The 24,361-nt window shown below is 52.3% G+C and overlaps 1 protein-coding gene across 5 annotated transcripts in view; it reads left to right on the top strand.

The window, feature by feature from the left end:
* The window catches only part of dcaf11 (ddb1 and cul4 associated factor 11), a 30,663-nt gene extending 8,643 nt beyond the window's left edge, over nucleotides 1-22,020 (top strand). For all 5 annotated transcript variants that reach the window (XM_063060119.1, XM_063060121.1, XM_063060117.1 and 2 more), the window contains exons 5-14: nucleotides 75-175; nucleotides 619-765; nucleotides 2,869-2,923; nucleotides 6,843-6,911; nucleotides 7,364-7,421; nucleotides 7,587-7,772; nucleotides 9,450-9,603; nucleotides 10,430-10,582; nucleotides 10,965-11,071; nucleotides 21,377-22,020. In XM_063060119.1, coding sequence (XP_062916189.1) covers nucleotides 75-175; nucleotides 619-765; nucleotides 2,869-2,923; nucleotides 6,843-6,911; nucleotides 7,364-7,421; nucleotides 7,587-7,772; nucleotides 9,450-9,603; nucleotides 10,430-10,582; nucleotides 10,965-11,071; nucleotides 21,377-21,499 — 1,153 coding nt within the window. In that variant the 3' untranslated portion in view covers nucleotides 21,500-22,020. The remainder of the gene's footprint in view (nucleotides 1-74; nucleotides 176-618; nucleotides 766-2,868; nucleotides 2,924-6,842; nucleotides 6,912-7,363; nucleotides 7,422-7,586; nucleotides 7,773-9,449; nucleotides 9,604-10,429; nucleotides 10,583-10,964; nucleotides 11,072-21,376) is intronic.
* Nucleotides 22,021-24,361: the final 2,341 nt, after the last annotated feature.

Genomic DNA, 24,361 nt, shown 5'->3' with positions numbered 1-24,361 from the left:
GGTGAGGGGAGGGCGGTTGGTGGGACAACTCTGTTTGGCCATGTCTAACTTCCCCACTCACCTCCCCCGGCCAGCTTCCTGCCCAACCACATGTCTCCCGTTGACTCGTTCCAGCAGAAGGCTTTCTGTGGCATCTTCTCCTCCGACGGCAACATCTTCATGTCGGCCTGTCAGGGTGAGCGAGTGGGGGGGGTATGATTGGGGGGATGGGGGAGGGGGATATGGGCGGGAGGGTGAGAGCGGGATGAGCAGAGTGGAGTGGGGATAGGTCAGGGTGGAGGGGACTGGGGCAAAGAAAAGGAAACACGTAGAGAGGGGGAGGAAGGAGGGACAGGGTCAGAGAGTGGGAGACGGTGCAGAGAGCAAGGAGGGACGGGCAGGTGGATGGACAGCAGAGAGGCTGCAGTGTCGGAGGGGGAGTTGGGACGTGGGCTGTGAGATGAGGATGGGTAGGGCGAGGGGGAGAGGAGGGAGGGAGGGGGTGAGGGGTCGGGATGTGGGACAGGAGGTAGTATCAAGCGAGGGGACGGCGGAGGGGAGGAGGGAGAGACAGACGAGAAGGTATTGGGGATTTACCTGCACTGACATGCCCCTCCCTCGCATTCCCCCTGCTCCCAGACCAGAACATTCGCCTGTACCGGGCCAGGGGAGGGGTCCTGCGGAAGTTCAAGACCATCCGTGCCCGGGACGTGGGCTGGAGTATTCTCGACGTGGTCTTCACCCCGGACGGGGGCAACCTGCTCTATTCCAGCTGGTCAGACTACAGTGAGTCACCCTTAAACCTGACCCCAACTCCTCCTCTCCTATACCCTCCCTCACCCCTCCCCCCACTCCTCTCTCCTCTCTACCCCCCACCCCATCTCTCCTCTCTTTCCCTTCTCTCCCCCACCTTACCCCTCCTCTGCCTGCCCCATCCCTCTCCCAGTCTCTCTCTCACCCCGTCTCTCCTTATCCCTCCTCTCCCTGCCCCATCCCTCTCCCAGTCTCTCTCTCACCCCCTCTCTCCCCGTCTTTCCTTACCCCTCCTCTCCCTGCCCCATCCCTCTCCCAGTCTCTCTCTCACCCCGTCTCTCCTTATCCCTCCTCTCCCTGCCCCATCCCTCTCCCAGTCTCTCTCTCCCCGTCTCTCCTTACCCCCCTCTCCCTGCCCCATCCCTCTCCCAGTCTCTCTCTCACCCCCTCTTACCCCATCTCTCCTTACCCCTCCTCTCCCTGCCCCATCCCTCTCCCAGTCTCTCTCTCACCCCATCTCTCCTTACCCCTCCTCTCCCTGCCCCATCCCTCTCCCAGTCTCTCTCTCACCCCCTCACCCCGTCTCTCCTTACCCTTCCTCTCCCTGCCCCATCCCTCTCCCAGTCTCTCTCTCACCCCCTCTTACCCCGTCTCTCCTTACCCCTCCTCTCCCTGCCCCATCCCTCTCCCAGTCTCTCTCTCACCCTGTCTCTCCCCGTCTCTCCTTACCCCTCCTCTCCCTGCCCCATCACTCTCCCAGTCTCTCTCTCACCCCCTCTCCTTACCCCTCCTCTACCTGCCCCATCCCTCTCCCAGTCTCTCTCTCACCCCCTCTCCTTACCCCTCCTCTCCCTGCCCCATCCCTCTCCCAGTCTCTCTCTCACCCCGTCTATCCTTACCCCTCCTCTCCCTGCCCCATCCCTCTCCCAGTCTCTCTCTCACCCCGTCTCTCCTTACCCCTCCTCTCCCTGCCCCATCCCTCTCCCAGTCTCTCTCTCACCCCCTCTCCTTACCCCTCCTCTCCCTGCCCCATCCCTCTCCCAGTCTCTCTCTCACCCCCTCTCTCCCCGTCTCTCCTTACCCCTCCTCTCCCTGCCCCATCCCTCTCCCAGTCTCTCTCTCACCCCCTCTCACCCCGTCTCTCCCCCCCTCCTCTCCCTGCCCCATCCCTCTCCCAGTCTCTCTCTCACCCCCTCTCACCCCATCTCTCCCACCCCTCCTCTCCCTGCCCCATCCCTCTCCCAGTCTCTCTCTCACCCCGTCTCTCCCACCCCTCCTCTCCCTGCCCCATCCCTCTCCCAGTCTCTCTCACCCGCCACGCCCCGTCTCACCTTACCCCTCCTCTCCCTGCCCCATCCCTCTCCCAGTCTCTCTCTCACCCCCTCTCTCCCCGTCTCTCCTTACCCCTCCTCTCCCTGCCCCATCCCTCTCCCAGTCTCTCTCTCACCCCCTCTCACCCCGTCTCTCCTTACCCCCCTCTCCTTGCCCCATCCCTCTCCCAGTCTCTCTCTCACCCCCTCTCCTTACCCTTCCTCTCCCTGCCCCATCCCTCTCCCAGTCTCTCTCTCACCCCCTCTCCTTACCCCTCCTCTCCCTGCCCCATCCCTCTCCCAGTCTCTCTCTCACCCCCTCCCCTTACCCCTCCTCTCCCTGCCCCATCCCTCTCCCAGTCTCTCTCTCACCCCCTCTCTCCCCGTCTCTCCTTACCCCTCCTCTCCCTGCCCCATCCCTCTCCCAGTCTCTCTCACCCCCTCTCCTTACCCCTCCTCTCCCTGCCCCATCCCTCTCCCAGTCTCTCTCTCACCCCCTCTCCTTACCCCTCCTCTCCCTGCCCCATCCCTCTCCCAGTCTCTCTCACCCCCTCTCCTTACCCCTCCTCTCCCTGCCCCATCCCTCTCCCAGTCTCTCTCTCACCCCCTCTCCTTACCCCTCCTCTCCCTGCCCCATCCCTCTCCCAGTCTCTCTCTCACCCCCTCTCACCCCGTCTCTCCCACCCCTCCTCTCCCTGCCCCATCCCTCTCCCAGTCTCTCTCTCACCCCATCTCTCCTTACCCCTCCTCTCCCTGCCCCATCCCTCTCCCAGTCTCTCTCTCAGCCGCCGCGCCCCGTCTCTAACGGCTGCCTCTCTGTCTGTAGTACACCTGTGCAGCATCGACAGTGAGAGTGAACTTCACACTGCCCTGGATCTGAAGTAAGTTCCCCCCTCACCCTCTCCCCACATCCCCCCAGGAGACCTGTCCCCATCCCTCCCTCTGGGATCCTGTCCTGTTCCCGAGAGTGAACCAGTGCTGGTTGGGGGGCGGGGGGGGAACAGGAACGAGGACAGAGACGGGATTCCCGTGGGTGGGGGGGAACGAGGGGAGTGATGGGATTCCCGTGGAGGGGGGAGACAAGGACGGTGATGGGATTCCCGTGGGTGTGGGGGGGGGAGTGATGGGATTCCCGTGGGTGGGGGGAACGAGGACAGTGACGGGATTCCCGTGGGTGAGGGGTGACGAGGACAGTGACGGGATTCCCGTGGGTGGGGGGTGACGAGGACAGTGACAGGATTCCTGTGGGTGGGGGGAATGAGGACAGTGACGGGATTCCCGTGGGTGGGGGGGCAGTGAAGTGACGGGATTCCCTTGGTTGGTGAACGAGGACAGTGATGGGATTCCCGTGGGTGGGGGGTGACGAGGACAGTGACGGGATTCCTGTGGGTGGGGGGAATGAGGACAGTGACGGGATTCCCGTGGGTGGGGGGGGAGTGAAGTGACGGGATTCCCTTGGTTGGGGAACGAGGACAGTGACGGGATTCCCGTGGGTGGGGGGTGACGAGGACAGTGACGGGATTCCTGTGGGTGGGGGGAATGAGGACAGTGACGGGATTCCCGTGGGTGGGGGGGGAGTGAAGTGACGGGATTCCCTTGGTTGGGGAACGAGGACAGTGACGGGATTCCCGTGGGTGAGGGGGGGACGAGGACAGTAACGGGATTCCCATGGGTGGGGGGGAATGAGGACAGTGACGGGATTCCCGTGGGGGGGAGGGGAGTGACGGGATTCCCGTGGAGGGGGGAGACGAGGACAGTGATGGGATTCCCGTGGGGGGGGGGGAACGAGGACAGTGATGGGATTCCCGTGGGGGGGAGGGGAGTGACGGGATTCCCGTGGGTGCAGAGACGAGGACAGTGACGGGATTCCCGTGGGTGGGGGGGACAATCGGAGTGACGGGATTACCGTGGGTGAGGGGGGGACGAGGACAGTGACGGGATTCCTGTGGGTGGGGGAACGAGGACAGTGACGGGATTCCTGTGGGTGGGGTGGGGACGAGGAGTGACGGGATTCCCATGGGTTGGGGGGGGACGAGGGCAGTGACGGGATTCCTGTGGGTGGGATGGGGACGAGGAGTGACGGGATTCCCATGGGTGTGGAACGAGGACAGTGACGGGATTCCCGTGGGTGGGGGGACGAGGGCAGTGACGGGATTCCCGTGGGTTGGGGGGGGACGAGGGGAGTGACGGGATTCCCGTGGGTGGGGGAACATGGACAGTGACGGGATTCCTGTGGGTGGGGTGGGGACGAGTGACGGGATTCCTGTGGGTGGGGGGACGAGGGCAGTGACGGGATTCCTGTGGGTGGGATGGGGACGAGGAGTGACGGGATTCCCATGGGTGTGGAACGAGGACAGTGACGGGATTCCCGTGGGTGGGGGGACGAGGGCAGTGACGGGATTCCTGTGGGTGGGGGGACGAGGGCAGTGACGGGATTCCTGTGGGTGGGGTGGGGACGAGGAGTGACGGGATTCCCATGGGTGGGGGAACGAGGACAGTGACGGGATTCCCGTGGGTTGGGGGGGGGACGAGGGGAGTGACGGGATTCCCGTGGGTGGGGGAACGAGGACAGTGACGGGATTCCTGTGGGTGGGGTGGGGACGAGGAGTGACGGGATTCCCATGGGTGTGGAACGAGGACAGTGACGGGATTCCCCTGGGTTGGGGGGGGCGACGAGGGCAGTGACGGGATTCCCGTGGGTGGGGGAACGAGGACAGTGACGGGATTCCCATGGGTGGAGGTTGGGGGAAAGGCACTGAGGTCCAGCGAGTCTTTTGGAAGGCAGGCCACCTGCCCTCAAGGCGGGCCCTCTGTACCTGAAACTCCGACTGCCCTCTTCCCACCGCGGCCGCTGCCTGCCCCCTCGGGTCTCCCTCCAGTGGTCTGCTGGAGGAAGCTCACCAGACTGATTACCGGGGAGCAGGTTTATTCCCTCTGACATGCCGTGAAATCAGCAGCAGTACGGCACACGGCATGAAAAACACTGTGAATTGTAGTCAGCGGTAAGTGATTAATCAGACAAATAAATATTGTCAAAGAGCAGTGGTGAGCTTGTGTATGTCGACCGGTCAGAAATCTGACCTGAGTCATTGAGTGTGTGCCTTCAGGCTCCTGTACCACCTCCTCCCCGGTCCCCGGTGGTAGGAATGAGAGGAGGGAGTGTCCTGGAGGGGGAAGGCCCTCAGTGGTGGATGATGCCTCCTTGTAGATGCCCTCGGTGGTGGGAGGGTTGAGCCCGTGATGGAGCAGGCTGAGAAACCCCACACCCCCTACTACCTCTTGCAATCCTCTGCATTGGAGCGTCCACACCAGACAGAACAAGTCTCTCAATGGTGGCCGATTAGGAAAAGGGGAGGTGCAACGAGACCTGGGTGTCATTGTACACCAGTCATTGAAAGTGGGCATGCAGGTACAGCAGGCAGTGAAAAAGGCGAATGGTATGCTGGCACTCATAGCGAGAGGATTCGAGTACAGGAGCAGGGAGGTACTACTGAAATTGTGCAAGGCCTTGGTGAGACCACACCTGGAGTATTGTGTGCAGTTTTGGTCCCCTAATCTGAGGAAAGACATCCTTGCCATAGAGGGAGTACAAAGAAGGTTCACCAGATTGATTCCTGGGATGGCAGGACTTTCATATGATGAAAGACTGGATGAACTAGGCTTGTACTCGTTGGAATTTAGAAGATTGAGGGGGGATCTTATTGAAACGTATAAAATTCTAAAGGGATTGGACAGGCTAGATGCAGGAAGATTGTTCCCGATGTTGGGGAATTGCAGAACGAGGGGTCACAGTTTGAGGATAAAGGGGAAGCCTTTTAGAACCGAGATGAGGAAAAACTTCTTCACACAGAGAGTGGTGAATCTGTGGAATTTTCTGCCACAGGAAACTGTTGAGGCCAGTTCATTGGCTATATTTAAGAGGGAGTTAGATATGGCCCTTGTGGCTAAAGGGATCAGGGGGTATGGAGGGAAGGCTGGTACAGGGTTCTGAGTTGGATGATCAGCCATGATCATACTGAATGGCGGTGTAGGCTCAAAGGGACGAATGGCCTACTCCTGCACCTATTTTCTATGTTTCTAAGAACGTGCCCCACTGTACACCTGTAGAAACTTACTCAAACTCCTAATGATGTCCCACCAAGGTGCTGGGAAGTTCCCACCAGCAGGAGAGACTCAAACAGGGAAACACATCGACGAGGCACATGACCAAGGATTTAACGCCGAGGAGAGTGAGGATTTCTCGTGGCGATGGGTCTTTGGCCTTGTCCTCTGCCCCCTCCGGAGCGTGGAGAGTCGGAGACATTGAGGGGAAGGAGGGAGGCGGATAAGTGATTGGCGAGGGGAGGAACTGAGGGATCTGGAGACCCGGGGCAGGTGTAGATCTGCTGCGGCCACGCTGAGCGGCGGGGTAGGCTTGGGAAAGGGGCTGAACGACCTGCTGCTGCCTGCCCGCGATCCGAAGGTGGGGGAGAGAGCCAACAGGGGTTTGATGTCCAGTCTGGCCTCAGGTTGGGAGGGAGAGCCAGGGTGGAACGGGACAGAGGGCAGGGTGCAACTGGCCAAGTAGCCTCAGCAGGCAAAGGAGGGGTGGGGAGGGTGACGGGGAAAGTGTCGGGGAGTGGGGGGTTCAGAGGGGTGGGCACACACAGGGCAGGGAGCAATGGAAAACTGGGATATGTGGGCCAGCAGGGAGAGATGGGCGGAGGGACTTCGCCCGCTTCTGCCAGGAACGTGACTGTGGTGCCGTCCCATTGACTGACTCTCCCCTCCCTCTCCCTTCTCTCCCTTCTCCTCCTCCAGCCCGGACGAGCGGAGGTTCTGTGTGTTCTCGCTGACCGTGTCCTCGGACGGACGGGAGGTACTGGGCGGGTAGGTAGCAGCGGGGGTGCAAGGCGCGTGGTGGGGGAGGGTAGTGGGGGGGTGCTGGGAGAAGGTGAGGGGGGGGATGGGTAGAGATTAAGGGGTACGGGGGGGGGGAGACGGAGAGAAGGTGCCAGTGGGGGTGGGTATGATTCCCGGAGCCAGGAGTTGACGGATTGGCGAGGGTTGGCCTCTGACTGCACCGTCCTTCGTCAGGAGTGGGCATCTCTACAGGGGTGGGGGTTGTGAAGGGTGGCCCGCCCCACACTGACAGCACTGTCATCGCACTCTGCGCATGGGGAGGGAGGGGTTGGAGTGGAGGGGATGTGTTCGTGGGTGGGAAGGGAGCCCAGGAGGACCTTCACAGTCCCATGGATTGCCCATTGGCCGGAGCTGCCCCCTCACTCCCCCCTCCCTCTCATGCCCCCCCCCACTCACCTCTCTTTCTCACCCCCTCCCAGAGCGAATGACGGCTGCCTGTACGTGTACGACCTGGAACACAACAAACGGACATTGAAGGTACCGTCCCCTATGTCCCTTCTCCAATAATTACCCCCACTGTCTCCCCCTACCCCACCGTCTCCGAGACCCCCACTCCCCCCTCCCGTGCAACCCGACCCTCCCCTGTGCCTCTCTCCCCGTCTCCCTGACGCCAACCCCTCTGTCTCTATCCACCCGGCTCAGATCGACTCCCACGAGGACGACGTGAACGCGGTCTCCTTCGCGGACCTGGGCTCCCAGATCCTGTTCTCAGGGGGCGACGACGCCCTGTGCAAGGTGTGGGACCGGCGGACGCTGCGGGAGGACTACCCCCAGCCCGTGGGGGTGCTGGCGGGCCACCGCGACGGAATCACCTTCATCGACAGCAAGGTGCGCCGACGGGCATCGCGCAACGATCGGGGACAGCGGCTGTCGCACAGCAGGGAAACAGGCATTCCCTGCTGACCGCGCTGCCCAGTGAGCTCGTTCACCCCCCCCCCCACCCCCCCAGCCCTGTTTGGCCCACAGCCCTCTAAACCTCCGCTCTCTGTCCACTTGTCTAAATCAGCTTTAAATGTTGCTCACGTGTTTGCCTCAGCCACTATTTCTGGCAGCTCATCCCAAATATGCACCACCCTCTGCCTGAAGAAGCTGCCTCTGGCGTCTTTTTTTAAACCTCTCACCTCTTGTCCTCCCGGGGGAAAAACCCCTCGGTCACCCACCCGCCCCTCTGTCAGGTCACCCCTTAATCACCAGTGTTCCAGGGAATACAGCCCGAAGCTACACAACCATCTAGCTCAGGCCCCCAGGTCCAGGCAACGTTTTGAGAAAGCTATTAATAACATCTAATCCCTTCTGCCAGCGCGTGATTCACGTCCCTCCATTCCCTGCTCGTTCATGTCTCTGTCTAACACATCTGCCTCCACCAGCAGCCCTACAGCACATTCTAGGTCCCCGCCACCCATTCTCTCCATGATAAACCTGCCCCCTCTCGCTCTAAATACACGCCCTCTAGTATTAGACATTTCCACCCTGGGGGGAAAGATTCCAGCTGTCCATCTGTGCCTCTGAAAATCTCAAAAACCTCTCCGCTGCTCCAGAGAACCCGGGTTTGTCCAGCCTCTCCCTGTAGCTCCTGCCCTCTAATCCACCTCTTCCCCACCCTCTCCGAAGCCCCCACACCCTTCCTGCGATGGGCGACCGGAGCTGCCCGAAATGCTCCCGATGTGGCCGAATTAGAGTTTTGTAAAGCGTATCGCTCCGTGCAGCCAGTGTCAAGAACTCATAGTCATAGTCATACTTTATTGATCCTGGGGGAAATTGATTTTTGTTACAGTTGCACCATAAATAATAAATAGTAATAGAACCATAAATAGTTAAATAGTAATATGTAAATTATGCCAGGAAATAAGTCCAGGACCAGCCTATTAGCTCAGGGTGTCTGACCCTCCAAAGGAGGAGTTGTAAAGTTTGATGGCCACAGGTAGGAATGACTTCCTATTCCTAGGAGCCCAAGATCCTTCTGTACATCAATATTGTGAAGGGTCCCCTGACATTTGATTTTCCAAAGTTCTGGCAGGTTAAACTGTCCCTACCACTTCTCACCCTATCCCGCTGTATCCTGCACCAATCCTCGTGTCATCTGCGAACTTGCCCTCCCATCTGTGATCTTACTAACCCACAAATTCGTCCAGGACATCACAAAGAACTGTCTTTCTTTCACCTCCTCTTCCCTAGGTCAGGGCACTGTGGGAGGGGCGCATGAGGAGGGAGGAGATGAGGGGAGGGGCGGGTGGGGCAGAGGTGCAGGAGGGAGCGCCGTGGGAGGTACAGAGAGAAGGAAGGGGGAGGGGAATTGAGAAGGGTGGGGCATGGAGCAGAGAGAGGAAGCACAGTGAGAGGGGTCTCGAGGCAGGATGGGAGGGTGGAGAGGTGGGGAGCACTCTGGGAGGGGCAGTGAGGAGAATTGGAAGGCAGGAGGGACAGAGAGGAGTGTGGGAGGGTGTGAGAGGAGGGAGGGTGTGCTGAGGGAGCCCTGTGCGTTGACCCCTTCCCTTCTGTTGCCAGGGTGACGCCCGCTTCCTGGTCTCTAACTCCAAGGACCAGACCATCAAGCTGTGGGACGTCCGTCGGTTCTCCCCGAAAGAGGGCCTCGATGCCTCGCGGCAGGCCGTCACCCAACAGAACTGGGACTACCGGTGGCAGCAGGTGCCCAAGAGAGGTGAGGTGGGGTTGGGTTGGCTGGAGGGCAGAGGGCAGGGCTACTGTCCACCCCCAACCCCCAGCAGCTGGAGAAACATCTATCTGGCCCCTGCACTGGGAAAATCCTACAACACCACCACAGTGCGGTGAAGCCCTCCAGCCACTAGGGGCACTGCTGTGGATGGCCGGCCTCCCCCGGCAGCCTATGGCCGAGCCCGGGGGTCTTCCCCCGTCCCTGCCTGGCTGGTGGGGAGAACGGCCCCCTCCCTACAACAGCCTGGTGCCAGAGTCTCACATGGCAGGACGGGGCCTGAGTTATCCAGTTCCAGCAGTAGGGGTAGGCAGTGAGGGAGAGAGGAACGTAGGAGAAGAGGGAATGAAAGGGACAGGGAGACAGAGCATGTGAGAGAGGAGAGGGTAGGGGGTATTTATGAGAGGGGTGTGGGCAAGGGAGAAGGGGGAAAGAGGTGGGAGGTAGAGGTGGTTGGTTTGTAGGGGGAGTTGGAAGAAAGGAAGGGGAAGAGGGGAGGAGATGATGGGGGAGATGGGGAGGGTAGGAGGGCGAGATGGAAGGGCGGGTGGCAGTAGAGAGGAGTGGGAGTGAGTGAAAGTGGTAGAGGTAGGAGACGGAGATGAGGGGAAACAAGGAAAAGGAGAGAGGGGTAGGGGAAGATAGGGTGGGAAAGGGAGAGGAAATAGAGGGAAGGGATGGGCGTGTGTAGGGAAGAGGGGTGGGAGTTTGGGGAGGGGAAAAGGGAGGGGAGGGAGATCTCTCCCCACAGTGGGTTGGGGGTGTGGCTGGTGGTCTGACAGGGGTGTCGACTCTCTCCCCCCTCCCTCCACAGCCTTCAAGAAGCACCGCTTGCCCGGAGACACCTCGCTGATGACATACAGGGGCCACGGCGTCTTACACACCCTGATCCGCTGTCGCTTCTCACCCGCCTTCACCACCGGCCAGCGGTTCATCTACAGCGGCTGTTCGACCGGCAGCGTTGTCAGTGAGTGTCATCACCCCCACCCAGCCGTCAGCAAAATGGGACAGAGAGAGGGAGGGACTTTGGCGTGTTCACCTCCCAACCCCACCCCGCCTCCCAGAGCGAGCTGGGACGGAGGGACGGGGGAGGGGTTGTCCTCTCCCCGCTACCCCGAGTGGGCTGGGGCAGGCTGAGGGTAAGTGGGGTCCCCTGACTGAGATGTTGCGGGGATGGGTACCAGGTTGTACCCAGGGGACTATCATTGACTCCCCTTTGCCTGAGGGGTCCCAGACTGGGTTGGAGGAGTTGGGTGTGTGTAGGGGTGGGGAGGAGGTGATCTAGGACGGGTCCCCAGCCTGGCTGCCTCTCTCTCTCTCTCTCTCTCTCTCTCTCTTTCTCCCACCAGTTTACGACGTCCTAACGGGAAAGATCGTGAGCAAACTGTCAGAACACCGGGCCTGCGTCCGTGACGTCAGCTGGCACCCATTTGAGGAGAGGATCATCAGCACCTCGGTGAGGGGACGCGGAGGAGGAAGGGTGGGGGTGAGGGTGATGGAGGGCAGAACAATCCAGCATTGGGACAGATCCTTTGGCGGACAACGCTGCTGATTTAAACTCGGTCCCTTCTACCTGCACAGCCCCTCCATGTTTGGAGTATTCTCCAGTCATATCTAACCCCTCTGCCCCTCCATGTCTGTGTGCCTAAAAGCCTCTAACATAACAGCCTCCCCCGCCACCCCAAGCAGCACATTCCAGGCACCCAGCACTCTGTGTAAAAAAAAAAGCAAGCTCGCCTGAACATCTCCTTTGAATTTACCCCCCTCACCTGAAATACACGTCCTCTGGTGTTGATATTTACAAAGTAACACATACAAAACGCTGGAGGAACTCAGCAGGTCAGGCAGCGTTTGTGGAAAAGAGTACAGTCAACGTTTTGGGCTGAGACCCTTCTTCAGGACTGGAAAGGAAGGGGGAAGAGGCCAGAATAGAAAGATGGGGGTAGGGAAAGGGGATAGGTGAAACCAGATGGGTGGTAAAGGTAAAGGGAAGGAAGAGAGGACTCGGGGGAGGTGATAGCAGGTGAGAAGAGGTAAGAAGCCAGAGTAGGGAGTAGGAGGAGGAGGGAGAATTCCTTTTCGCAGAAGGAGAAATGGATATCATCTCATCAGGTTGGAGCCACTCAGACGGAATATAAGGTGTTGCTGCTCTACCTGAGGGTGGCCTCATCTCGCCACGAGGAGACCATGGACTGGCATGTCGGGATGGGAATTGGAATTAAAATGTTGGGCCGCTGGGAAGTTCCGCCTTTGACAGACGGAGAGGAGATGCTGGACACACTGGTCCTCCAATTTACAACGGGCCTCACGAATGCAGAGGAGGCCACACCAGGAGCACCAGACACAATCGGTGACCCCAGCAGATTCACAGGTGAAGTGTTGCCTCACCTGGAAGGACTGTTTGGGGCCCTGAATGGAGGTGAGGGAGCAGGTGAATGGGCGGGTGGAGCACTTCTGCCACTTGCAGGGGTAAGTGCCGGGAGGGAGATTAGTAGGGAAGGATGAATGGAAAGCAGAGTTGGGGGGGAGGTAATGTACGTTTGGGATAGGATCCCTTTGGAGATGGCGGAAGTTGCGGAGGATGATGTGTTGGATGTGGAAGCTCATGGGGTGGTAGGTAATGACAAAAGGAACTCTTATCACTGATAAGGCAGCAGGAAGATGGGGTGAGTGTAGATGTTTGGGAAATGGAGGAGATGTGGGTGAGGGAAGCATCAATGGTGGAGAAAAGGAAACCCCATACTTTGAAGAAGGAGAACATCTCTGATATCCTGGAAAGGAAGCAGAGATGAAGGAACTGAGAAAGGGGAATTTCTTCCTCTCCAGTCCTTTACCCACCTGGCTTCACCCTATCACCTCCTAGCTTGTCTGGCATCTTCCCCCTTCCTCTCCAGTCCTGAAGAAAGGTCTCGCCTGAAAACGTCGGCTGTTTATTCATTTCCATCGATGTTGCCTGACCTGCTGAGCTCTTCCAGCATTTTGTGCATGTTGCTCTGGATTTCCAGCATCTGCAGAGTCTCTTGTATGTAGACATCACCTGCCTGGCAAAAAAAAGGGCTCTCAAAGCCTTTCATAATCTTATAAACCTCTACCAGGACTCCTTGCAGCCTCTGGTGCTCCTGAGAAAACAACCCATGTTTGTTCAACCTCTCCCTGTAGCTTGAACCCATCCTGGTGAACCTCTTCTGCACCGTCTTCAAAGTTTCCACACCCTTCCTGTAATGGGATAAACAGAACTGCACACGATACTCCCAAGTCTGGCCTGACCAAAGTCTTACAAAGCTGCAACGTAACTTCCCAACTCTTGAACTCGGTGCCTCGGCTAATAAAGACTGCTTTGCCATCCTACCACTTGCGCGACCCCTTTCAGGGAGCCGTGGACTTGGACTCCAAGATCCCTGTGTACATCAACACGGTGAAGGGTCCTGCCGTTAACTGTGTGATGTCCCTTTACATTCAGAAACATAGAAAACCTGCAGCACAATACAGTCCCTTCAGCCCACAAAGCTGTGCAGAACATGTCCTTACCTTAGAAATTACCTAGGGCTACCCATAGCCCTCCATTTTTCTGAGCTCCATGTACCTGTCCAGGAGTCTCTTAAAAGACTCTATTGTATCTGCCTCCACCACCGTCACCGGCAGCCCATTCCACGCACTCACCACTCTCTGCGTAAAAAGACTTACTCCTGACATCTCCTCTGTACCTACTTCCAAGCATCTTAAAACTGTTCCCTCTCGTGTTAGCCATTTCAGCCCTGGGAAAAAAGCCTCTGACTATCCACACGATCAATGCCTCTCATCGTCTTATACACCTCTATCAGGTCACCTCTCATCCGCCGTCACTCCAAGGAAAAAAGGCTGAGTTTACTCAACCTATTCTCATAAGGCATGCTCCCCAATCCAGGCAACATCCTTGTAAATCTCCTCTGCACCCTTTCTATGGTTTCCACACCCTTCCTATAGTGAGGCAACCAGAATTGAGCACAGTACTCCAAGTGGGGCCTGACCAGGGTCCTATATAGCTGCAACATTACCACTTAGCTCGAAATTCAATTCCATGCTTAATGAAGGCCAATGCACCATATGCCTTCTAAACCACAGAGTCAACCTGCGCAGCTGCTTTGAGCGTCCTATGGACTCGAACCCCGAGATCCCTGTGATCCTCCACACTGCCAAGAGTCTTACCATTAATACTATATTCTGCCATCATATTTGACCTACCAGAATGAACCACCTCACACTTATCTGGGTGGAACTCCATCTGCCACTTCTCAATCCAGTTTTGCATCCTATCAATGTCCTGCTGTAACCTCTGTCAGCCCTCCACACTATCCACAACACTTCCAATGTTTGTGTCATCAGCAAACTTAGTAACCCATCCCTCCATTCCTCATCCAGGTCATTTATAAAAATCACAAAGAGTAGGGGTCTCAGAACAGATCCCTGAGGCATACCACTGGTCACCGACCTCCATGCAGAATATGACCCGACTACAACCACTCTTTGCCTTCTGTGGGCAAGCCAGTTCTGGATCCACAAAGCAATGTCCCCTTGGATCCCATGCCTCCTTACTTTCTCAATAAACCTGGCATGGGGTACCTTATCAAATGCCTTGCTGAAATCCATATACACTACATCTACTGTTCTACCTCCATCAATGTGTTTAGTCACATCCTCAAAAAATTCAATCAGGCTCATTCGACACGACCTGCCTTTGACAAAGCCATGCTGACTATTCCTAATCATTTTATGCCTCTCCAAATGTTTCTAAATCCAGCCTCTCAGGATCTTCTCCATCAACTTTCCAACCACTTAAGACTCACTGGTCTATAATATCCTGGGCTATCTCTACTCCCTTTCTTGAATAATGGAACAACATCCATAACCCTCCAATCCTCTGGAACTTCTCTCATCCCCATCGATGATGCAAATCTCTTCGCTCACCTCCCGCGGTAGCCTGGGGTATATCTCGTCCGGTCCCGGTGACTTATCCAACTTGATGCTTTCCAAAAGCTCCAGCATATCCTCTTCCTTAATATCTACGTGCTCAAACTTTTCAGTCCATTGTAAATCATCCTTTTCCGTAGTGAATACTGAAGCAAAGTACTTATTAAGTAACTCTGCTATCTCCTCCGGTTCTAGACACACTTTTCCACTGCCACACTTGATTGGTCTTATTCTCTCACGTCTTATCCTCTTACTTGACATACTTGTAGAATGCCTTGGGGTTTTCCTTAATCCTGCCCGCCAAGGCTTTCTCATGGCCCCTTCTGGCTCTCCTAATTTCTTTCTTAAGCTCCTTCCTGCTAGCCTTATAATCTTCTGGATCTCTGTCATTATCTTTCATAAGCTCTTCTTTTCTTCTTGACTAGAATTACAACAGCCTTTGTACACCACGGTTCCTGTACCCTACCATCCTTTCCCTGTCTCATTGGAACGTACCTATGCAGAACTCCACACAAATATCCCCTGAACATTTGCCACATTTCTTCCATACATTTCCCTGAGAACATCTGTTCCCAATTTATGCTTCCAAGTTCCTACCTGATAGCCCCACATTTCCCCTTACTCCAATTAAACACTTTCCTAACTTGTCTGTTCTTATCCCTCTCCAATCCTATGGTAAAGGAGATAGAATTGTGATCACTATCTCCAAAATGCTCTCCCACTGAGAGATCTGATACCTGAGCAGTTTCATTTCCCAATACCAGATCAAGTACAGCCTCTCCTCTTGTAGGCTTATCTACATATTGTGTCAAGAAACCACCTTGAACATACCTAACAAACTCCACCCCACCTAAATCCCTCGCTCTAGGGACTTGCCAATTGATATTTGGGAAATTAAAATCTCCCACTACGACAACCCCATTATTATTATACCTTTCCAGAATCGACACTTCCAAAGTACGATACTTCACACTTGCCCGGGTTAAGCTGATCTACATCCCGCATGTAACATAAATATTTTGAAATTCGATCCTTACTCCTTCCCAATTCAACAGTGGGATGTTTCTGCAAACAAAGGAGGCACTGCACATATAACCATATAACAATTACAGCACGGAAACAGGCCATCTCGGCCCTTCTAGTCCGTGCCAAACTCTTACACTCACCTAGTCCCACCGACCTGCACTCAGCCCATAACCCTCCATTCCTTTCCTGTCCATATAGCTTTCCAATTTAACTTTAAATGACAACATCGAACCTGCCTCAACCACTTCTGCTGGAAGCTCGTTCCACACAGTTACCACTCTCTGAGTAAAGAAGTTCCCCCTCATGTTACCCCTAAACTTTTGCCCTTTAACTCTCAACTCATGTCCTCCTGCTTGAATCTTCCCCACTCTCAATGGAAAGAGCCTATTCATGTCAACTCTATCAATCCCCCTCATAATTTTAAACACCTCCATCAAGTCCCTCCTCAACTTTCTACACTCCGAAGGATAAAGACCTAACTTTTTCAACCTTTCTCTGTAACTCAGGAGATGAAACCCAGGCAACATTTTAGTAAACCTTCTCTGTACTCTCTCAATTTTATTGACATCTTTCCTATAATTCGGTGACCAGAACTGTACACAATACTCCAAATTTGGCCTACCAATGCCCTATATAATTTCAACATTACGTCCCAACTCCTATACTCAATGCTTTGATTAATAAAGGCCAGCATACCAAAAGCTTTCTTCACCACCCTATCCACATGAAATTCCCCCTTCAGGGAGCTATGCACCATTATTCCGAGATCCCTCTGTTCTACAGCATTCTTCAATGCCCTACAATTTACCATGTATGTCCTGTTTTGATTAGTCCTACCAAAATGTAGCACCTCACATTTTTCAGCATTAAACTCCATCTGCCATCTTTCAGCCCACTCTTCTAACTGGCCTAAATCTCTCTGCAAGCTTTGAAAACCTACCTCATCCACAACGCCACCTATCTTAGTATAATCTGCATACTTACTAATCCAATTTACCACCCCATCATCCAGATCATTAATATATATGACAAACAACATTGGACCCAGTACAGATCCCTGAGGCACACCGCTACACACTGTCCTCCAATCTGACACACAGTTGTCCACCACTACTCTCTGGCAGCTCCCATCTAGCCACTGCTGAATCCATTTTACTACTTCCATATTAATGCTTAACGATTGAACCTTCCTAACTAACCTTCCATGTGGAACCTTGTCAAAGGCATTACTGAAGTCCATATAGACAACATCCGCCGCTTTACCTTCGTCAACTTTCTTAGTAACCTCATCAAAAAATTCAATAAGATTTGTCAAATATGACCTTCCACGCACAAATCCATGTTGACTGTTCCTAATCAGACTCTGTCTATCCAGATAATTATATATACCATCTCTAAGAATACTTTCCATCAATTTACCCACCAATGACGTCAAACTCACAGGCCGATAATTGCCAGGTTTACTCTTAGAACCCTTTTTAAACAATGGAACCACATGGGCAATACGCCAATCCTCCGGCACCATCCCCGTTTCTAATGACATTTGAAATAGCCCCTGCTATTTCTACACTAACTTCCCTCAAGGTCCTAGGGAATATCCTGTCCGGACCTGGAGACTTATCCACTTTTATATTCCTTAAAAGCGCCAGTACTTCCTCTTCTTTAATTGTCATACTTTCCATAACTTCCCTTCTTGTTTCCTTTACCTTACACAATTCAATATCCTTCTCCTTCGTGAATACCGAAGAAAATAAATTATTCAAAATCTCCCCCATCTCTTTTGGCTCTGCACATAGCTGTCCACTCTGGTTCTCCAAGGGTCCAATTTTATCCCTCACTATCCTTTTGCCACTAACATAACTGTAGAAACCCTTTGGATTTATTTTCACCTTACTTACTTGCCAAAGCAGCCTCGTATCTTCTTTTAGCCTTTCTAATTTATTTCTTAAGATTCTTTTCACATTCTTTATATTCCTCCAAGCTGCCTATTTTTATTGAAGATCCCTCTCTTTTTCCGAACCAAGCTTCCAATATCCCCCGAAAACCATGGCTCTCTCAAACTTTCAACCTAATAGGAACATAAAGATTCTGAACCCTCAAAATTTCACCTTTAAATGAGCTCCATTTCTGTATTACATCCTTCCCATAAAACAAATTGTCCCAATCCACTCCTCCTAAATCCTTTCGCATCTCCTCAAAGTTAGCCTTTCTCCAATCAAAGATCTCAATCCTAGGTTCAGTCCTATCCTTCTCCATAATTACACTGAAACTAATGGCATTGTGATCACTTGACCCGAAGTGCTCCCCAACGCATACCTCCATCACCTGCCCTGTCTCATTCCCGAACAGGAGATCCAACACTGTCCCTTCTCTAGTGGGCACCTCTATGTATTGCTGCAGAAAACTATCTTGCACACATTTGACAAACTCCAAACCATCCAGCCCTTTTACAGAATGGGCTTCCCAGTCTATGTGTGGAAAATCTCCCACAATCACAATCTTGTGCTTACTACAAATATCTGCTATCTCCTTACAAATTTGCTCCTCCAGTTCTCGGTCCCCATTAAGTGGTCTATAATACACCCCCATAAGCATCACAACACCTTTCCTTTTCCTCAATTCCACCCAGATAGCCTCCCTAGACGAGTCCACTAATCTATCCTGCCAGAGCACCACTGTTATATATTCTCTGACAAGCAATGCAACACCTCCTCCTCTTGCCCCTCCTATTCTATCACACCTGAAGCAACAAAATTCTGGAATATTTAGTTGCCAATCACACCCTTCCTGCAACCATGTTTCATTAATCGCTACAACGTCATATTTCCAGGTATCAACCTATGCTCTAAGCTCATCCACCTATATTCAAATTTTAGAGACTGCTTTATTAGAATAATATAAAGAATAAAATACAGAAAGAAAATTAATGAATGAAGAATACAAGGCAAGGATATCAGGTTATAAAAGGCAGGGATTTCAGGTGCAGGAACCTTGGTTTTCGAGAGATATTGAGGTTCTAGTTTAGAAGAAGATGCATAGCAGGTATAGGCAGGAAGGAGCAAATAAGATACTGGAGGAGTATTAAAAATGCAAGAGAACATTTAAGAAGGAAATTCTTCTTCTTCTTCTTTTGCCTGTTTTGGGTAGCAGTGAAGGTTCTCCATCTCTGCTGGTGTTCAGGGCATCCTTTATCATGTCAGAATCTCCTCCCAGTTCTCACTACTGTCAGTCGTGCAAGTCCCGGGTGCAGACTCAGGAATACTGTTGCACTCAGATGCAGAAGGATTCTTCACTGCTGTTTCCGTAACAGTTTGTTCGGCCAGTCGGGGCCGTTAGCCCTGAGGTGAACCCCCAAACCTGGAGGACTGGTGGACCTCTCTTACTCTGGCCTCTACCCTTTGACCTGGGTGACCCTCCCAAGAGCCAAAGCTTATAGCCCCGACATAGCTGTCGGGGTCATTGAGGCACACAAGCCTCCAGCCTCTACGGGAAGGCTTTGGGCCTCTTGGTGGTAAGAAGGAAATTAAGAGGACTAAAAGAAGGCATGAGTTTGCTCTAGCAGGCAAGCTGAAGGAGAATCCTAAAGGATAGATCTTGCACAGTGAGTGGTAGGAAAACATAGAAAACCTACAGCACAATACAGGCCCTTCAGCCCATAAAGCTGTGCCGAACATGTCGTTACTTTAGAAATTACCTCAGGTTACCCTTAGCCCTCTATTTTTCTAAGCTCCATGTACCTATCCAGGAGTCTTTTAAAAGACTGTAAGATACTTTATACTTTATTGTCGCCAAACAATTGATACTAGAACATACAATCATCACAGCGATATTTGATTCTGTGCTTCCTGCTCCCTGGATTACAAATATTAAATGTTAAAAATAGTAAAAATTAGTAAATATTAAAAATTTAAATTGTATATCATAAATAGAAAATAGAAAAATGGAAAGTAAGGTAGTGCAAAAAAACTGAGAGGTGGGTCCGGATATTTGGAGGGTACGGCCCAGATCCGGGTCAGGATCCGTTCAGCAGTCTTATCACAGTTGGAAAGAAGCTGTTCCCAAATCTGGCCGTACGAGTCTTCAAGCTCCTGAACCTTCTCCTGGAGGGAAGAGGGACAAAAAGTGTGTTGGCTGGGTGGGTTGTGTCCTTGATTATCCTGGCAGCACTGCTCTGACAGCGTGCAGTGTAAAGTGAGTCCACAGACGGAAGATTGGTTTGTGTGATGTGCTGCACCGTGTTCACGATCTTCTGCAGCTTCTTTTGGTCTTGGACAGGACAACTTCCATACCAGGTTGTAATGCACCCTAGAAGAATGCTTTCTACGGTGCATCTATAAAAATTAGTAGGGTTTTAGGGGACAGGCCAAATTTCTTTAGTTTTCTCAGGAAGTAAAGGCACTGGTGGGCCTTCTTTACAGTGAACTCTGCTTGGCTGGACCAAGTCAGGTCATTTGTGATATTGACCCCAAGGAACTTAAACCTTTTGACCTTTGATACTATCCTTCTACTGAGGAGTGTGGTAGAACAGAGGGATCTGGGAATACAGATACATAATTCCTTAAACATGGCATCAGAGGTAGATAAGGTCGTGAAGAAAGCTTTTGGCACATTGGCCTTCTAAATTAATGTTTTGAGTACAGGAGATGGGATGTTATGTTGAAGTTGTAGAAGGTGTTGCTGAGGCGTAATTTGGAGTATTATGTGCAGTGTTGGTCACCTATCACTACAAGATTGTTTGTCTTTGCTGGTTTAGTAATAAAGGATCGAACTTTGGAACTTTGTTAGTGTACAAAGTGTACATTGAAAGTGTACAAAGAAAATTTACAATGATGTTGCCAGGATTTGGGGACCTGAGTTATAGGGAAAGATTGAATAGATTAGGGCTTTACACTCTAGCATGTAGGAAAACAAGAGGAGATTTGATAGAGCTATATGAAATTATAAGGGGTTTAGATAAGGTAAAAGCAAGCAGCCTTTTTTTTTACTGAAGTTGGGTGAGACTAGAACTAGAGGTCATGGGTTAAGGGTGAAAGGTTTAAGGGGAACTTTTTCACTCAAGGTTATGAGAGTGTGGAATGAACTGGCAGCAGAAGTGGATGTGGGTTTGATTTCAGCATTTAAGGGGAGTTTGGATAAGTACATGGGTGGGAGGGGTAGGAAGGGCTGGGGTCCGTCCCGTTGCAGACCAACAAGAGTAGACAGGTTACTAGTTCAGCAGGGGCTAGAAACAGTGGTGTTCTATGACTCTGGGTAGCGAAAGACAGAAAAGAATACTTATCGACCAATCACTGAGCCCGATATACAGTGCCGGAGATTGATTGGTGGGTTGTTTTTCCTTTCTCTCGCTCGTCCCATGGTACGGTAACCGTGTGATGCACTACCTACACAATCATTCACATTTCTTATCTACTGACAGCTCTCTACACTGTCCACAACTCCACCAATCTCCATGTGAACTTACCATCTCACCCATCCCACCCATCCCACCAGTCTGTCACAAAGAGCAGAGGCCCCAGTGCAGAACACCACTGGGTCACGGACCTCCCCCCATGAAAAGTTCCATCCACCGGTATGCTCTGCATCCGGCCGGAAAGCCAATTCTGGATCCAAGTGGCCAGCCCAACATGGATCGCAAGGTCTAGATCAGCCTACCAGCGAGGGGAAGGGTGGGGCGAAGGGGTGGAGGTGAGTGGTGAAGGTGGTTGGGGAGAGAGGAAGAGTAGATGGTGGGGAACAGGGGTGTTATTCCATTGCTGACCCCATGTCTTCCTGTCTCCCCACCCCACAGTGGGACGGAGCGGTGTGTCAGTGGGACTACCAGCTCTCCGAGTACTTCGCTGATGATCTCCCAGATCAAGTGACCTCCCGATACACCCGCCGCAGGAACCTGGAGACCGGCAAGGAAACCTGATCAACACCTGCCCCCCCCCACAACCCCTCCCCTGCGACACGCCCACCCCGACCCACAGATTGGGGGTGGGGTTGTGGAAAGAAAGAAGAATCCTGGCTCTCCCGACTTGCTCCCCCTCACTCGCGGCCCAGCGGGAGTGAACGCACCCCTCCCCTCTCTGCTGGGTCCAGCTGCAGACCCAGGGAAGGGTTTTCACCCAGTCTTGGACTTCTAGACCCACCCCCCCACAGCTCTCTTGTGGGGTGGGGTATCTTTCCTGTGTCTCTGATCCCCAGGGATCGACTGCTGGTGGAGGGGCTTGGAGATGATCCCTCCTCCCCGTTCCAGACCCCATTTTGCACCGCGTACCAGACAGTATTCTGCCAGCATTCCCCGCCTGCTCCTTCCTCCCACCTCTCGTCCCTGCCTCCCTCACCTCTCCAACCCTCCTCAGTGAACGCCCACCCCACTCAGCGTGTTCCAGTCTATGCGCAGTTCGGCAGCCCAGACTCAGGGCAGTGTATTAAAGTTTTATACCTCTATGCATGTCTCAGTGTGTGGCTCTTTCTTACACCCCCACCCGTGCAAATCCCTCCTCCACCCCGTAGCAAAAACCAAGACCGCTGAGAGGCTCAGCCAGCAGATTGAGACTGTATGACGCACTTCTGAAATAACGAAGTTCCAAAGTTCGATCCTTTATTACTAAACCAGCAAAGATGAACAACCTTGTAGCGATAAAAAACTTAACGAAACTAAATATGGCTTTCAAATTTGAGTAGTAAAGAAGCTGAACTAAATTAGCAGTCAACAAAAAGAATCAACTAGACTAAACTAACTAACCCCAAGCACGAATATATTGCCATAAGAAATGCATAACAAAACACAATACTGAAAGAAAATAGAACATCCCAGCCCCTAATTATTACCCTGTAATAATTACAACTCGATACTTCTAAAATAGCAGACATGAAACCTTCAAGGACAAATATTTTAACATTTATACAAATGCCTCTTTCTTTCAGTCAAGTCGTGCAGCAGTCACCTGTGGCAGAAGTTATCAGCATTTACCCCAGTACAGAGTGGTCTTTACCACCATTCTCTCTCTAGTCAAAGTCATGAATCTTCTCGAGCTGTGCCCCCTCAAACCTCCACCTTCTGTAGAAGACAGATCTTGGTTACAGGCCTGTCCAGACAGCTGGTATTGGCCTTGATGCACACCTACCACACTTCTGTCTGAAAAGACTTGGAATGGCACTTCTCACGATGCATGATCTTTCAGGAATCAATGGTTCCAGAGGAATGGAGAATTGCAAATGTCTCTCCACTCTTCAAGAAAGGAAAGAGGCAGAAGAAAGGAAATTATAGGCCAGTTAGTCTGACCTCAGTGGTTGGGAAGATGTTGGAGACTATTGTTAAGGATGTGGTTTTGGGGTACTTCGAGGCAGGCACTTATTAAAATAGGCCATAGTAGGCATGGTTTCCTTGAGGGCAAATCATGCCTGACAAATCGGTTGGAATTCTTTGAAGGTCTAAAGCACGATAGACAAAGGAGAATTGGTGGATATTGTGTACTTAGATTTTCAGAAGGCCTTTGACAAGATGCCACACATGAGGCTGCTTAACAAGGTAAGAGCCCATTGGTGTTACAGGAAAGACATTAGCATGGGTAAAGTGGATGATTGGCAGGAGGCAAAGAGTAGGAATAAAGGGAGCCTCTTCTGTTTGGCTGCTGGTGACTGGTGTTCCACAGGTGTTGGAATCGCCTCTTTTTACGTTATATGTCAATTATTTGGATGATGAAATTGATGGCTTTGTGGACCATATGAAGATAGATGGATGGGCAGGTAGTGCTGAGGAAGTAGAGAGGTTACAGAGGGACTTAGATGAGGAGAATGGGCAAAAAAGTGGCAAATGGAATAGTGTCGGGAAGTGTATGACCATAAACGTTGATAAAATAAATAAAAGCAAAGAGTATTTTCTAAATGGAAAGAAAATTCAAAAATTTGAGGTCCAAAGGAGCTTGGGAGTCCTCACACAGGATTCCCTAAAGGTTAATTGCAGGTTGAGTTGGTGGTGAGGAAGGCAAATGCAATGTTAGCATTCAGTTCGAGAGGACGAGAATATAAAAGCAAGGATGTAACGTTGAGGCTTTATAAAGCACTGGTGAGGCCTCACTTGGAGTATTGTGAGCAGTTTTGGGCCCTTCATCTAAGAGATGTGCTGACATTGGAGAGGGTTCAAAGGAAGTTTGCAAAGATGATTTTGGGATTGAAATGCTTGTCATGTGAGAAGCGTTTGATGGCTCTGGGCCTGTGTTCATTGGACTTCTGAAAAATGAGGAGTGACCTAATTGAAACCTGTTGAATGGTGAAACACCTCGGTAGAGTGGATGTGGTGAAGATGTTTTCACTGGTGTGAAACTCTCAGACCAGAGGACTCAGTCTCAGGATAGGTGTCCTTTTAGAACAGAGATGAGAAGGAATTTCTTTAACCAGAGAGTCGTGAATCTGTGGAATTCATCGCCACAGGTGGCTATGGAGGCCAAGTTGTTGGGTATATTTAGGAGGTTGGTAGATTTTTGATCAGTCAGGACGTTGGGGCTGGGAAGGAAAATGGACCAGCCATGATGAAAAGGTGGAGCAGACTCAATGGGCTAAATGGCCTAATTCTGCTCCTATATCTCATCTTATGGCCTTAGTTTTGAGGAGCTGTGTCATCTACTATAAAGCACAATGTCTCCTGGGAGGAGATTGCCTTTTATACCTGACCAGTTCTGACTTCTGTAACTCTGCTAAATACTGTTTGACCTGCCATTTCCAAAACAGGTTTGACATGCATTGGACCTGTTTCTATCTATGATGAGCATAATTGTCTCCCTTTTGG

This window comes from Mobula hypostoma, chromosome 10 (assembly GCF_963921235.1).
Source record: "Mobula hypostoma chromosome 10, sMobHyp1.1, whole genome shotgun sequence".
Taxonomy (NCBI): domain Eukaryota; kingdom Metazoa; phylum Chordata; class Chondrichthyes; order Myliobatiformes; family Myliobatidae; genus Mobula; species Mobula hypostoma.
The sequence above is the reverse complement of the archived record's forward strand: the minus strand, read 5'-3'. Positions and strand labels throughout refer to the sequence as shown.